At 36.9% G+C, this 16,639-nt stretch overlaps 2 protein-coding genes across 7 annotated transcripts in view; one reads left to right on the top strand and one right to left on the bottom strand.

Annotated features, from left to right (window-relative positions):
* ccn6 (cellular communication network factor 6) overlaps positions 1 to 3,898 on the top strand; it is a 41,290-nt gene extending 37,392 nt beyond the window's left edge. The window contains exon 4 of the mRNA XM_084431984.1: positions 1,543 to 3,898. Coding sequence (XP_084288110.1) covers positions 1,543 to 1,855 — 313 coding nt within the window. The 3' untranslated portion in view covers positions 1,856 to 3,898. The remainder of the gene's footprint in view (positions 1 to 1,542) is intronic.
* tube1 (tubulin, epsilon 1) overlaps positions 1 to 16,639 on the bottom strand; it is a 61,057-nt gene that overhangs the window by 7,898 nt on the left and 36,520 nt on the right. For 3 of the 6 annotated variants that reach the window (XM_084431799.1, XM_084431795.1, XM_084431797.1), the window contains 2 exons: positions 9,326 to 9,500; positions 8,825 to 9,006 (listed from right to left, as the gene is read on the bottom strand). In XM_084431799.1, coding sequence (XP_084287925.1) covers positions 8,857 to 9,006; positions 9,326 to 9,500 — 325 coding nt within the window. In that variant the 3' untranslated portion in view covers positions 8,825 to 8,856. Of the gene's footprint in view, positions 1 to 8,647; positions 9,007 to 9,325; positions 9,501 to 16,639 lie in introns of those variants that run through there. The other 3 variants (XM_084431798.1, XM_084431794.1, XM_084431796.1) reach the window with 1 other exon arrangement.

The raw sequence follows: 16,639 nt of genomic DNA on the forward strand, positions 1-16,639 counted from the left end.
AAGGTGGATTTGCAAGAAAGTAAAAAAACAAAACAAAAATGTCAATGACCTTTAGTGTCAGGTGTCAGTACTGATGTCAGATTATTCACAGTACTATACTATAGCATTCCTAAAGAGCTTAAGGGAAAATTACAACCATGAGGATCTTGCAGTAAGTTTTTATTGAAACAAATAGTCAAGAACAGGCGTGTTAGTGCCTGACACAAACACAAAAGTCTCAACTGAAAAGAAAACCACCATAACCTGATGTTAATATGCACTTTTAATGAACGGGGCACTATTGGACTTGGCGATAGAGGCACAAATACCAGTTTATTTATTTGGGAACTATTAGATACGGTGCATAAACTAATCTACTATAAAATTAAACTAGCTGATTTTTTTTTTTTTTTTTTTTACCACCTATACACACATTGTAGTGTTGACTGCCATATTACTTGGTTATTGTAAGAAAAACTGATGTATTTAGACATTTTCCAAATGGTGGCAACAGGGTTGCAACAATCACAAAGCTATAATTCTTTGACATCCAAAGATTGACAATAGGGTTACACCATGTGTAACACCACTCAGCTGAAATTTGTGCTTTTGTTAAGACTGTTTAAGGAAGGAAGATAGACACGAATTATTAAATAAAAATAGTCAATATTTACCATAAAGTGGGGTCAAAATTCCATATATTTTATTTTATTTTATTTGAAGCTACACTACAGATCAACCTTATAATAGTGGCAGCATCATTGTTTTAGTTTTACACAGAGATATTAAGTATATTATTAAAACCAGTTGACTTCAGCACCCCTTGCGTCATAATGGCGTCATTATGTCAATTGTGTATTCTACCCAGTTTCAGGAATGTTTTTTTTTTAATTTTTTTATTTTTTTAGGCTTGTGATTTTAGCTACTTCTGGTCCATTTCCATTTCACAGATTGGATACATGCTAACTGAAGTACTGCAGAATGATACATGTAACAGTTCATGGAATATTGCTATAGGATTGAAACAAGCTTATTTTCTGTAAGGAAGTGTGGGCCCTATTTAATTTTATATTTTAATATCGGTTATATATATTTATATTTGTATAAATTACATTTCTTTTTCTTTATAGAAAGAAAATGTACATTTGGACAATGTACTTTCTGAGAAATCAGACAAAGTCTAAATTCTTGACTATTAGTCATCTATGCTAAATAACAGCGATATAAATATAAACAGCAAAACCGATATAAATGTCACTGAAAACCAAACATTTACATTAGCAAGGCACAAAAAAAGGAATGTACAAGAATCAATGAATGAAACATTTTCAAGGGTAAAGGCACAGGCTCTGAAAGGGCAAGTGACATTTCCATCAACTGGACTGAAACTCTGTCACACAGGCAGGTCATTCTTCACAACATTGGCAGACAATGCATAAAAGGATGCTGAAATTCATTATTTCTTATACTCAAGGATATGCAAGTATATTACAGTAAATTACCTAATGAAGCAGAACTTTTCCAAAGTTCTATTTTTGAACCCCAAATCATAAGAAATTAAAGGATTTTTCTTGTAATCCTCTTTCATGCACAGATGCCAAGAGGGAAAACCTGCCGAGCGAAGTTCCAGGCCAGTAAAGCGGAGAAGCTCACACTGTCTGGCTGTAGCAGCGTTAAGAAGCACCGGCCGACATACTGCGGCATCTGCACAGACAAGCGCTGCTGCCTTCCCAACAAGTCCACAATGCTGAACATAGACTTCCACTGCAAAGGAGGATCTAACGTACGCTGGAATATGCAGTGGATCACGTCTTGTGTGTGTCAGAGGAAGTGTAACGGTGACGACAACATGTTCTCAGAGCTGCACTTAATATAAAACAGACAAAAAAAAGGAAGTACACAATGCTTATTAGTTTTACTTAAAGCTAGCTATAGCATATGCACAGTTTTGGCCAGAAATACTCTATGCAAGTATGTAAACGAAGACACAAGTAATTGTCAACACACTCCTGTTGTAAATGTGTTCATGCGCTTTGGTGCAGGCAATAAACCAAAGTACCTCGGAGTTGCTTTCAATCGTCTGCCATTGAACTGAATGTATAGGTTCAGGCAGCCATACGCTTTTATAACATGTAATGGCATGGTTCAGAAAGACCTGATTCAAACTGTTGTTTTACAATAGTTTACCAAGAAGAGGTAAGACCAAATGTGTTTTCACTAATGAAACTATCCACTTTATTTTTAATGTAGAGCGAGCGCAGCCATTTGTAAATTGAATGTGTCTGGCTTCGTGTCATCCGCTTAGTTATTTTTAGCTGTACAAAACACCTTGTAATGCTGCTTGATAATGCAAACTAGCATTTCTTACCATTTTATTTTAATGTATTGTCGTAATTAGGGGCCAAGCCCCGAAGGGGCAAGGCACCTATTGTATCCGTTGGTTTTCTTATTATTCTTCTTCTTCTTCTTCTTCTGCAAATGGGAGTCTATGGCAGCCCTATGAACCGTAAGTAGGAAAATGATGAAATTTGGCACACTTGTACATATGGTCATGAAAAGTAATTGGACCAATTTTGGAGTCTCTAGGACCAACTCTATAGCGCCACCACCAGTTCAAAAATTCAACATTCAAAGGGTTATAAGTTTTGAACCATTTGATCTAGAAAAATGAAACTTAGTACACTTGATTCCTCTCATCATGGTGATCAAGACCAATATAGTCCATTAAGACTCCGCCCATTACAGTAGTGGCCATTTTGAAAAGTACAGTATTAAGTTTTTTTGCTACTCCTCTTTCAAAATTTGACCAAATTTGACAAAAATGTACTCAAATGATCTTTGGACTGAGACGCACAGAAATGACTGAACAGATTTTTTTTATTCAAGTTTGTTCAAAAGTTATGGTGTCACAAAGTTAACGAGGTCGACCCAAAATTGGTTCAGAGGCTGTATCTCAGCCAAAAATTGATCAATCAAAACGAAAATTGGTACAGTTCATCGGAAGTATGCCCTGAGGTTCCATGCCAAAGTTGGGAACAACGCCACCTACGGGTCATGAGATATGGAAAATGGATATTTTGGCCAATAACTTTTGAACAGTTTGTCAGAAAATCGTAAATTTGGTATCTATGGATTCCTTGGGTCATGCCGAATCCGAGGATACCGATTTCGCCATGCATCATCAATAAGGTGTATCCTGAATTTGATCTTTTAAATAGTACACGAAGCCACGTTAAATGTTTAGGATGTCCTGCTGTTTGGAGTGATTGAAATACTGTGGTGGGTGCCATTTATGGATCACAGGTGTCCAGAACTTGCTTTTCTGTTCACATATATTTGAGAGGTGATCTTAATATTCATGGCTTGTAACAGATTCATAATTGACAGACCTGTGCTGCAGTTGTATGGGTGTTTTGCTCTCCAGGTCTCTGTGCCAGTCATGGGACTGAAAACTATGAATTGCTGTATGTGTGAACAGCTCTTGAGAATTTGACCCACCTATAGGGTATCTTTTTGCAGTACTGGGCAGATTAATTGCAAATTGTAGTCTTTTACTAATTTCAAATTACATGACGATAATTGTAGTTAGTAATGTAATCTATATTACTCATTTTAGGTAATGTATTTTGACTACTAGATTACTTTTGATCAAACTTGTTTAAAATCTCAGGGGTCTCCAAGAAAATGTTTTGGGTCAAAGGGGTTTGTCTGACCAAAAAAAAAAGTTTGGGAATCCCTGCATTACATGAACAAATAATTATAAACATGAAAACAGCAATGACATTACACATTCAACGTTTTCTAGGATTTAAATATTTTTGTCACTGCTGATGCATAGCTGTGAAACACTCTTTATCATATCCAGTGTTTAGTAGTTCCACATTGTGAACAAAGCTAAACCGTATGACACAATCAGATTTTTTAGAAAAGAAAATATAAGGGTAAAAAGAATTAGTGAGAATTAATAAATTATGAATAATTTACTGCCATTGTGTGAATACGCAATCATATAATCTATAAAAAGTAACTGTAATCTGATTATGAGTATTTTAAAACGTACTGTAATATAATCGAATTACAAGTACTACATTTTTGGAATCTGATTACGTAATCCATGACATTTAATCAGTTAATACCCATCACTGTCTGTATGTTTAAGGATATTACATTTAAGACCTTTTATGACTTTATGCAAGAATTTAAGATTGAATTTAATTAAAAACCTATGAGGTATTAAAATGTTTTAAGGGAAACATAGCTTCAAACACGACAACATGATCAATGAACTGTATCACTGGTCATTAGAGAATGACAAAAATACTTTAGGGACCTGCAACAATTGATTAAACAGGCATAAATTAAAACCTTCTGAATGAATGATTATAGGGATATGAAAACAAGTGTAAAGTAAAAATACAGCTAACCTGCAAACAAATCATCTGCCAACAGGTCAATATAGAGAGAGCCATATTAAATGAGGATGAGAGTTTGACTGTGCCAATGACAAGACTATAGAATTGACTGTGTGTGTTAATCTAGTATTACATAAAGTGGCATTTCTTGTGTTTTACTGAAGTGTAATAAAAATGAATCTGTGTTTCCTTCCATTAAAACTACATTATTCAGGCAATGTTTGATATTATGACTATTTTATTAACTTAGTCGTTAAAATAGGGCCCATAGTCTCTACAACAGAGACAGTTTACATCAAGAAAATATTGGTCCAAAAATTTGAAAGTATTGTTTATTATACATGTAGATCACTTTGTCTAGTATCAAAGACTACGTACACAAAAAGGCCTGTTCTGGCCGTAATTGTTTCTCATGGGGCAGTAAGATATTCTTAATGTAGCATCTGGACCAATCAGACACACACAAATTATTCATTATATTTAATGAATAATCCAGCAAACTCACTCTCCCAACAAAGGTCTGTGAAACTTCCCCCAAAACTAACATCCCAACTGAAGCTAACACCTGTCCTGTTACAGGAAACATTAGCCCCTTTCACACAGCGCGATGATCCCAGCAAATTGCCGGGAAATTGCCAGAACGCCTTCTGTGTGAACGCAAACACAACCCGGGATTGATGCCGGCACCGATGCCAGGTTCGGGACCTAGTAACACTGCCGTGTTCAGTCCTGGAACGCGCGCTGTGTGAACAAAAGCCGTAATAATGCCGTGTCGTAGTGATGACGCTGAAGCCGGGATCGTTCGCCAGCTAGTGAAACGGTACGTAATGCGCAAGTTTATGATCGAATCAGAAAAAAAAATGCACAAGCGTGGTTTCTCAAGAGAGAAATCGCAGCTCATAAGAAAACTTAAGACGCTGCTGAGACATTATAAGTCACATCGATGTCACGTGTCTTTATGGGATTTTTACGGGTTGTGTGTGAACGCACTCTCTGATTCCGGAAAATCACTGGCAGTGTGAATGAATCAAAATCAAATGAACCCGGGTCAAATCCTGGGTCACTTTATCCATGTATTTTCCGGAATCTCTGTGTGAAAGGGGCTATTAAGACTGATAAGACTTTTACGACCCAAAAGGAATTTGCAGAGAGTTGTGACTCTCACTTAATTCTTGCTGAGAAGGATAAATAAACCCTTTTAATCCTATATATTCTATATATAACCACTTGAGAAATGTTTAAACGTATCTAATTTTCCCATCTCATGATTTTCCTTTAATGTGGTTTGGCCAATGTATTCATTCTCTTTTTTAAACTCTTTTGGATTAATGTTTCAGACTTGCATACTGTGGTTAACCAAAGTCATATGTGTAGCATGTTTAGCCTCTATAAACTCCAATCTTCATCCCCCATTTGTTAATTTATATTACATTTTGCTAACTTTGTGATGCATTAGTATTATAAGAATCTTGAAGATTCTTTTGTTAAACACCCAATCAAATTACATGTTCAAAGGCCTGCTTGAACAAAAGGTCGAAAAGAAATTCCCTCCAAAGGGAACAACTTCTTATTGGCTCACAACCCTCCAGAGGGTGTGACATCTTCCCACTTTAAAAATCACTGATCACAAGATCACACCTCTTAGTCCCTTTTCTGAAATCCTGATGAAAAGGATTTGAAGATGATGCTGAACTAGAAGTTTTCTAAGGACCCCCAAGCTTGAGCCAGGCTGCAGCCTTGTCTTTCCATTCACCAAAGATCCTCTGACTTCCACTGGTTCTCTCTAATCAAGATCACATCAGCAAAGATCAACTGAAGCCTCAACAAATTGCATCAGGACAGTTTAATTCAAATGGGCGAGACATGCAAGTATCGAACTTAGTCTCATTATTTGATACATTAAGTATCCTTTCCCCTTTTAAAGAAGGGCGTGTTAGAACTAAACTGCTCAAGGCTTTTGATCTGCTGAATTTAAAACAATGCAATAACTTCTTGCTTTCCTGTATTCTGCTTCAGCTCTCTTTCCCTTGGTAAACTGTGTGCATGTATGTATGTGTTAGAGTAGTTTAAGTGTTTAGTCTAATTAATAAAGTCGTGTTCATATCACAAGTAAAGTTGTCCGTGTCTCAAGCTCATACTGTTCCTAGTCCCTAATCATGTAGATTTTGACTACAGGCTCTGAATAGTGCTGTACAGTAAGAAAGACATGTACCATACCTCGGAAATGTACATTTCAGTAAAATTAATAAACAATTAACACTGAGTGTTCATGGCACAAACAGGTTAATTGATTGTAATATTAATTTTACTACATTAAAGTCCCTGTAAAGGCAATTCTAAAAAAAAATTCTAAACACATTATAAATGTTAGAAATGTATTGATAAAACATATTACAAAGACTGTGAACTGTGAAGTACTGAATTGTGGAGTTAGACCGTTAAACAGTTTTTCACCATTGCTGTGTTCCGGATTTTTTGGGCGGGGCTAAAACGGGGGCTCGATGACGCACTGGAGCCCCTGAGCTCCTGGACACACCCCTACTTGATGACGCCCCTGACGCTGCCCCTCCCCTAACAATATAGCACATTCATTCACATCAGTTTGCCGATCGCGAGTTACTGTCAGTACTATTAGTTACTACAGCCTACAGTTTGCTAGCTAGCTATGCCTTCGTCACGGAAATGCGTACTACCTGGATGCGATCACGTACAAAACAGATGTCCTTATTTAAATTTCCGAAAAACGATCACATCAAGAAGAGGTGGATTAATTTTGTGAAGAGCCACCTTGATGGAGAGCTTAGGATCACCGCCAAAATCCGCCTCTGTAGTGATCATTTTACACAGGATAGTTTTATAAACTTTCGTCGGAGACAACTGGGATTCACTGATAATCCGCTGTTACTGATGAATGGGGCCGAACCGATTATCTCCCGCCTCGGCCTTCATCCTCCCGTCGCGCAGACAACTGGTGCCATCGTCGGCTGGCTTTCGTCAGCTTTCCCGCGAGTGGGCGTGGTTTCAGCGCAGCCAGCGGACACGCCCCCAGCGTTTGAGAGCAGACTACTGCTCATTTTTGCAAGATTTTGATAGCTTATTTTATGTACTTGCCGGCTTTTTTTATCATTCAAATTTGGCTGGGTGGCTAATAACACCTTTTTCTGTGGTGTGACAAACTCAGAAAACATACTTAATTTTGACTTTACAGGGACTTTAAGTTAATTCTATTAACTGATCCAAATATTCATAATTAATTATAACAAGTTATGATTGATTATTAATATTTATTTAGAGCTAATTTGCAACATAATCATTTACAGGGGCTGGTCGGTGATTTTATTGCTGTCCGAATCCAGAATGTCAGTGTTTTTCTACCACCACAAGTGCAAAATCCCCGGCCGAATTACCTTTTTTTTTTTTTTTTTTATAAACACCAAGGTCGTGAGGTGATTTAATTGCTATCCGAATCCACATCACTGAGTTTACAAGAAGAGATCAATTGAAAATGTACTGTTTAAATCCTTTTTGTCCACTGCTGAGCACCATAGGATAACGATTATGCTTCGCTGTAATTTGGATCCATTTGAAAGAGTTAGCCGACTTACACTTTTATTACTGAAATGCTGTAAAGTATTTACAAGAACAATGTGCACTTTCATCACCACTCAAAGGATAAAGAAAAGCAAGCAAACATTTGAAATGGCAGAAACTATATACATTTAAAAATATAAACCAAGCAGCTTTATGTTTACCTCATGTCAATAAGATTCTGTATTAACTTATTTCTGCTCATTGCCACATTTTTAAAATGACATCCATTATTTTGAGATAAAAAACAAATAATTAGGATATTATTTTCCTATTTTTAAATAAAATATGAATTTATTCTAATTCCAAGCATATGACATTTTATTTACAGCAGACAATCATGCGAATGACCATGTCAGCAGTGTGTTCCCGAGTTCGTAGGATCACAAAACTCGCTCCTCAACAGCGAATAATTCGCCATCCGAATGCATGAGTTTAACACTGAGGTGCCATGCAAATGTATTTACAGATGTCCACAGGAGAAACAATTACCGTCCGAATAGGGCTAAAGATGGTGTATTACAATGAAAGGGAGAAAGTGCAGTGTGCAATATGGTGGAAAAGTCCCGCCTTCTAACTAAAAGACCAAATCACTGTTTAGTAAAGTATTTGCGTCCCTGCAGCTGCTGTTAATGCTTTTAAAAAAGCATAAGAAACAACATTTATGAGACAGTTGTTGTAAGATTTCATTGGTGATTTCAAATATGAAATTTAATCGTAAGCTTTGTGAACAGCTTTGGAGAATTTGATGTTTCCCCATTCAAAGAGATAGGAGCTGTACTTGCATGACTGAAATAGCTGCCCGAGAGGAGTTTCATAGATGGCCACCGACTGAAATGACTTGCCTTGAAAGGGTCTTTGCTAGTATACACAGCGATCAGGTGGCGATGGTGAGTCTGGGCGCATTGGGCATGAGAGGGTGTTCCAGGTGTGTGTAGTCATCAATAAGATCTGAGATAGATGATAGTGCCTCATTAAACCCAGCCAACTCCATGCCATCCACTGCTAGATAATGATGCAAGTGAGCCTGAGGGCAGAACAAACAAAACACCATTGTACAGTATGTATTAATGCCATATGGACACTAAAATAAAGGAATGTGAAGCAAAATATCAAACCGTGTAGCTTTTATTTTAAATGAAAATTCACGAAACAAGAAACATTCTTAAAAACACAATTCTCCTTTACTTGACATCTTAAAAGCCCAACGTATGACATGAAACCATTTACTTCCCCTTAAACTGTCATCATTGAGAAAACTAGTGTCTGTGCAATAAAAAAAACACAGAAGGCAATTATGAATATGTGACGTGTGATATGCTATACAGTGGTGCTTTGGGACACACCTTCCTACGGTAGAGTTTCACAAAACGTTCCCTTAGTTCAAAAAAGGTAGATTTCACACATGTGTTGTTGGCTAAGGCCAACAGAGAATGTGAGTGACACACAGGAGGGACTGAACACAGGCTAGTCTTCCATCCCTCCTGATTCCATGGGACAAATGGCAGGGTGGGCTTTAGCCTAAAAAAGAAGAAAAAAGAACAACACAGATTATTCTTTACTTTGAAATAGAGAGATGCAAGTAAATAATCAAGGATTATATACAGATCACTTCATTAAAAGAGAGATATACTATAGCTCTATTCCTACTTAGACAGCATTTTAAAGCGTCACAGGAGTGCTCCTAATGCAAAGTCTTTCAAATAGTAGACAACAACAACCACAAAAAAGATGCTGCGAGTTGGCCAAAATGTAGGAGAGCAACTTTCAAGGATAAGACAGTGGATGAAACTAAATAATTATAAATAATCATATTTCATTAAAGTTGCGGTATGCAACTTTTGCCTCTCTATCGCCATCTCTGTCTGAAACATAAAAATTGCAAGTTACTTTAGTTCTTTTTTTATTTTTGTGAGTATTTTGAGTAGTTATTATTTATCAGTGCTTCAGCACTGCTCCTCTGCGTGGATGAATCTGTGATCACATATCAGAATGGATCTGACATTGTACATCGACATGACAATAAGAAGTATGTCCCATTAGGCCACATGTGTCAAACTCTGCTCCTGGAGGGCCACATGTGTCAAACTCTGCTCCTGGAGGGCCACTGTCCTGCAGAGTTTATCTCCAAAACACCTGCCTGGAAGATTCTAGTAATCCTGAAGACCTTGATTGGCTGGTTCAGGTGTGTTAAATTAGAGTTGGAGCTAAACTGAGTTTGACAACCCTGTACTAGGCATGTATCCGAAAATATGTCATCTGAACAAGTAACACATCTGCCGGTTTTGTTCTGAACAAATGAAAACATAAATGTATTCAATTAAATCACATTACTGATGTTCAAATCTAACAACTGCTCAGTCAGATCAGATCACATATTGCAAATTAACTAGCTAGCTATTGAGCCACCGAAATGTCTTTACTGTTCAGGATTCTCCAGGCGTCAACAACGACATTTAAAAGCACAATTAAAAGCAGCCATCTAGATGAAAAGCTTAAAGGTGCAGTAAGCGATTTCTGAAAAACACTGTTTAAAGTGGATCGGACTGAGCACCACAACAAACCAGCCACTACCAATCAGAGGTAGTAGGGGGCGTGTCCACTCATGATGGGGGAGGAGAGGGAGTGAGTCAATCAGCAGTAGGGGGCGTGTCCACTCATGATGGGGGAGGAGAGAGAGTGAGTCAATCAGCAGTAGGGGGCGTATCCACTCATGATGGGGGAGGAGAGAGAGTGAGTCAATCAGCAGTAGGGGGTGTGTCCACTCATGATGGGGAAGGAGAGAGAGTCAATCAGCAGTAGGGGGCGTGTCCACTCATGATGGGGGAGGAGAGAGAGTCAACCAGCAGTAGGGGGCGTATCCACTCATAATGGGGGAGGAGAGAGAGTGAGTCAATCAGCAGTAGGGGGTGTGTCCACTAATGATGGGGGAGGAGAGAGAGTGAGTCAATCAGCAGTAGGGGGTGTGTCCACTCATGATGGGGAAGGAGAGAGAAGGCTTGTTCGACTTGAACCGGCGCTGCACAGACCAATCGGTGAATGACATCAAAGTACCGTGAGAGCGAATAGAAAGTAGACGGCTCCTGGGGTCGGCAATCGCGCCGGCGTGATTTGCTCGCTTTTTTTCTTATCAGTTCAAACGAGACTCAAAACACAAAGTTGATGTCATTTGAAAGCTTAGAGTCTGAACTTTACAGTGAATGTATCCACTTTGAAAAACTCAAGTATTGCTGAGTTATTTGCTGATAAATAGAATTTCTTTTTTTTTCATAATCTATAAAATAATGTACTGCAATGTGTCAAAAACATCATACAGCTCATGAAACATTCTCAGATAATTGAAAATGGCACTTCAATTTTTACAGCATATTATTACAATTAAAATGAGCCCAAAATTAACATAATCTATTGCTTTTATGACAAGATATTCTTCATGGAGAAAAAAAATTGCCCATGAGGGGGTGTCAAAGACTGTACAAAAAGGCTCTCTCTTTTCCAAATGCTGTAACTTTTGATTCTTTTATCCAATTTTTTTTTTTTTTTATCCAGATGCAGCTAACATGTAGGGGGACTTCACTAAAAAAGAATTTTCCTCCTACCTTATTTCCTTCCTGAGTTATTCCATGACAAATAAGAAAGATATGCAAAATCATAATAAAAATTATATATATATATTGTATTTTATCTGCTGTTTCTTGGCAGGACAATGTCCAAATGTAATGTAATTTATATTTTCAAAAAATTTAAAGAGTTCTTTCAAACGATACCTACCTTTTGACTCTCCTTGCTATAGTTTTGGAGTTATTATGATTATATAATTTTTATATAGTTTGGGGCAAAATTTGCTGTTTCAGTCTTACCAGTTCATTTCTCTGTGTGTGTGTGTGTGTGTGTGTGTTTGTGTGTGTGTGTGTGTGTGTGGGGGGGGGGGGGGGGGGGGGGGGTGTCTTATTTGCACTCTTGATGTTTTAGAGTGTCACCCCTTCATTGCTGAACACTTTTTTTCAGCACAGTGGCTGATCTGTAGCTTGTACCACCAAAGGTTTCTCTGAGTTTTCCTATTTTTCCCTATTTCCCATTCATTTCCTATGTCGCCCGTTTTCGGGCGGCAGGAAGCTAAGTGTGACTTTTTTTTTTACGACCCTTTAACATATCAGAATCATCTCCTTGATTTTTTTGTGTGTTCATATAGGTAATAAAACAAAAGTCACCAAGTTTCACCCCCATCCGATGAAGCAAAAAAATTAAACAATTCGAAACATTCAAGTTTTCGCCCGTTTTCGGGCGAAGAAGCCCAGAGGGTTAATCAGATCATTGTACTTGTTTACACCGTCTCGCAGCGCTGTGAGGAATAATACTATCGTAATAATAATAATAGAAAATGTACCTCAGAAGTGCTGGTATTTCGAGGAGCAACGGATGCAGCTGAGCTGAGGAATACTGTAGTAAGTTTTTTTCATTCTCAAGTGATTCGCGTTTCTGTGTGTGAATGAATGAACGGCAGAGATGCACACTGTTTACCACAGCTCGCAAAAAGACGGATTAAATTTGAATCGCGTTTCTGTGTGTGAATGAATGATCCGCTTTTAGCAAACTGTATTGCTATAAGTTACTGAGATGAGTAAAAATCGACAGAAATATGTTGAAATAAAATGTATCTGTATAAGCAACTGATAAATAAAGTCATCAAATAATATGTTATTATGTGTTTGTTCCAATGTAGGCTATATTCAAAGTAATGAATCCTTAACTTTGAAATATGTATGATAAAATGTATACTTTAGTTTTTACAAAGAAAGATTACACTTGAATTGTTGTTGTAATTGTAACCTTTTTAATAAAAAAATATATTTAAAAGGTAGATGTAAACAAACTATTAAAAGGTAAATATAAGCCTTTTCTTTAAATAATTTTTACTGTGTTTTATTAGTGACAAATTTGGGGAGAGGATACATATTCCAAAACTGAAAATACAGTATGAGAATTAACTGCACAATTACTAGACATGTTTTCCTTGGATATTATACAATTTGCAAGCACAATTTGTGGAAAAATCAATAAATATATATATATATATATATATATATATATATATACAGTGAGGAAAAGTGAGCTTTTTAAGACCTTTTTAATACCATTTCAAATGAAATTCAATGCCAACTTCGTACCAATTCCGATAGAAGTATGAGGGGAGCGTCGTGACGTAGAGCGAACGCGACAGCGCAGCCAGAGAGCAGAGCAAAACAAAACTCCACTCAGGATTTCCGCAATTTAAAAAACGTGTATTTAAAAGAAAATGGCGGAGGATTTTGATATTAGAGAAGAGAAGAGGATATTGAGTTCTACGTCACGACGCTTCCTACGCTACGTCCTACGTCGGCATCCATCTCCCGTGAACGCGCGTCGACCGTTGCCGGAAGCCAGTTATTTTCATTTATAAAGTTTTAATTATGTATATTTTTACGACAAAACCGCACGGATTACCCTCAGAAGGCCTTCGTTTATCCCCCTGGAGCCGGATGGATTACTTTTGTGAAGGATGCATGCACATTTTTGGGACTTGAAGGAGTGGACCCCATAACTTGACACTATAACCACTGAAAGATCTAAGACATTTTCTAAAATAACTGAAAATGTGTTCGTCTGAAAAATGATTGACATATGCATCTCAAACGGCTTGAGGGTGAGTAAATCATGGGTTTAATATCATTTTTGAAATATTTAAGATTATTCATATCCCTTTAAGGGACAATATTTGCCCCTTTAATCGTTTTTTCCATTTAATTTTTCACCTTTATAACACCTTTAAAAAATAAATAATGCTTAAAATAAAACAATGTTCAATAAATATGCAATGTTAAAAAACATTTAATATTAATACAAATATGATATTAAAATCGCCAGTAGGTGGCGGTAACTCACTGTCTTTGTCAAAGCCACAGATTTCGTTGCAAAATAGAGCAATAGGCCTATAAGCCTGACAATACTGTTTAAAATGTAGTACATCACTTAATGTTACCCTTTTTCTTTTTTTCTTTTTTATACTGTTGTATAAAATCAATGTCACATTTGAAATCATGTGGATAGTCGGGAAACATTGCATTCTTGCTCGTATAATGATCAACATTAAAAACACTGCTGCATATCAGTCTGCAGTTTGATCGCAGATTTAGTCTCACAAACAGCGCAAGCGGCTCGTGACAGAACACAGACCGACACTTTAATTTAAATAGAAAATCTCAAATGAAGGTCGCTGAACTCCAGCTTGTCTGTGTTTTCAGATCATCCGCGTTTCTTCAACAATATAGAGCGAGCGTGGTTGTGGCCAGATACTACTGAAAAGACCGGGTAGAAAACATGTTCTTTTAACAGAAAAGCTCTGATTTGGGGTTTATATTATTGAAATCTGGCAGCATGAACGCTCGTAAAAACAGTCAATGTGTTGTCGTCTCTTTTGTATTTTTGAACTTGAAGATGTTGAAGACTCAGCCTTCGCAGCTCTGCTGCCTTGACAGCCATCGTTGCCAGCTTAAAAGATTTTCGGCACTAACAGCAATAGGTCTCGCCGTCATTACCTGGCACAGGCTTGACCCAAACGTAATGTGAGTTCAGACATAATTTCAGATGACAAACTAGGCTAGGCTACTATCTTGTTCTGTACCTCGCTTACCTAGTAACCATCCCGTTACGGGTGCGCAGCTTTCGCGCGTTCTGCTATGACGTGGAGCGCGAGGTGCACTCAATGTTACGCGACTAATTTTTAATTAGTCTACATTAGTAACAGTTAATTTTGTTACGGTATGGACTTAATCATAGAAAAGGCAAAAAAATCTAAGACCTTTGTAACGAAATCCAATACTTTGTATACCAAATTCAAGGCTTTTAAGGCCTTAATTTGAGATTATCAAATTTAAGACTTTTTCAATGCTTTTAAGACCCCGCGGGTACCCTGCTTAGAAATCATGGAGGGGTCTGAAATTGTCATTGTAGGTGCATGTCCACTGTGAGAGACATAATCCAAAAAAAAAAAATCCAGAAATCACAATATGATTTTTTAACAATTTATTTGTATGATACAGCTGCGAATAAGTATTTCGTAGTATATTCGTTAGGCTGTTTAATCCGGCCCGTCAAGTATTTAAAAAATTGTCTTAAGACATTCATTCATTCATTTTGCCTTTTTCTTGCAATACTTTGCGTTTTATATATATATATATATATATATATATATATATATATATATATATATATATATATATATATATATATATATATATATACAGTGCAATGCATAAGTGAATACACCCATGCTAAAGTTGACTAAAAAGAGGAATAAAAAATCATATTTTGGAAATTGAACTTAATGCCTTAATTTAAAAAATTAGGAAAAATCCAACCTTTAAGGACACCAATTTTCTTTGTGAATGAATAATGTATCGTAAATAAATAAATGTTCTTCCTTAAAATACATGGTGCATAAGTGAGTACACCCCTATGTTAAATTCCCATAGAGGCAGGCAGATTTTTTTTTTTAAGTATTTTTTTTTATTTATTTTTTAGGATACTATGCATCCTGATAAAGTTCCCTTGGCCTTTGGAATTAAAATAGCCCCACATCATCACATAGCCTTCACCATACCTAGAGATTGGCATGATTTTATTTCAGTTAGCCTAATAGCTGGTTTGATTTGCATTGAGAGATGATCTTATGGAAAGTACCCCATGCCAATCTCTAGGTATGGTGAAGGCTATGTGATGATGTGGGGCTATTTTAATTCCAAAGGCCAAGGGAACTTTATCAGGATGCATAGTATCCTAAATTTTTTTTTTTTTAAATACTTAAAAATAAAAATCTGCCTGCCTCTATGGGAATTTAACATAAGGGTGTACTCACTTATGCACCATGTATTTTAAGGAAGAACATTTATTTATTTACGATACATTATTCATTCACAAAGAAAATTGGTGTCCTTAAAGGTTGGAGTTTTCCTAATTTTTTAAATTAAGGCATTAAGTTCAATTTCCAAAATATGATTTTTTATTCCTCTTTTTAGTCAACTTTAGCATGGGTGTATTCACTTATGCCTTGCACTGTATACAAACAGGGGCGGATCTACGGGGTGGCAAAGGGTACCCCTGGGATACAGTCTTGCCACCCCATTTATAAATCAGATAATATTTTTTAAGTATATTTTATGTTCATAGCCTACAAGTTGAAGGCCAAGGAGACCCGCAACAAACCCCTCTCAAACAGAAATCGCCGATTTAGAATCCCCTCCCCCTCACAATGGTTTCACCCATCACAGCGACCCCCGCGAAATTTCACCAGTGGCTGCATTTATGTGATAAATCTTTCTGATTTTATATTTGTTATTGAGGACAGAACTAAACATTCAAACGGTTACACTTTCTTTGATATTAAACTAATTTTAGTTTAGATTTAGATTTTGGATTCCAATGATTATAAAAAATAATATATTTTGAGGTATACCATTAAAAACTATTCTGTCTAGCACAACTTCCTTCCCTTCACAGCGGTGCGCTGTCATTTCTCCCTAAAACCCAAACATAACGTCAGAATCTGCACGATCGGTGATTGTTGTAAAATGTAGTCTACTGTTGCTAAACCGCGGAACGCGTTTGATAATAAAAGGCTATTA

This window comes from Rutilus rutilus, assembly GCF_951802725.1.
Source record: "Rutilus rutilus genome assembly, chromosome: 15".
In the NCBI taxonomy this organism is placed as follows: Eukaryota; Metazoa; Chordata; class Actinopteri; order Cypriniformes; family Leuciscidae; genus Rutilus; species Rutilus rutilus.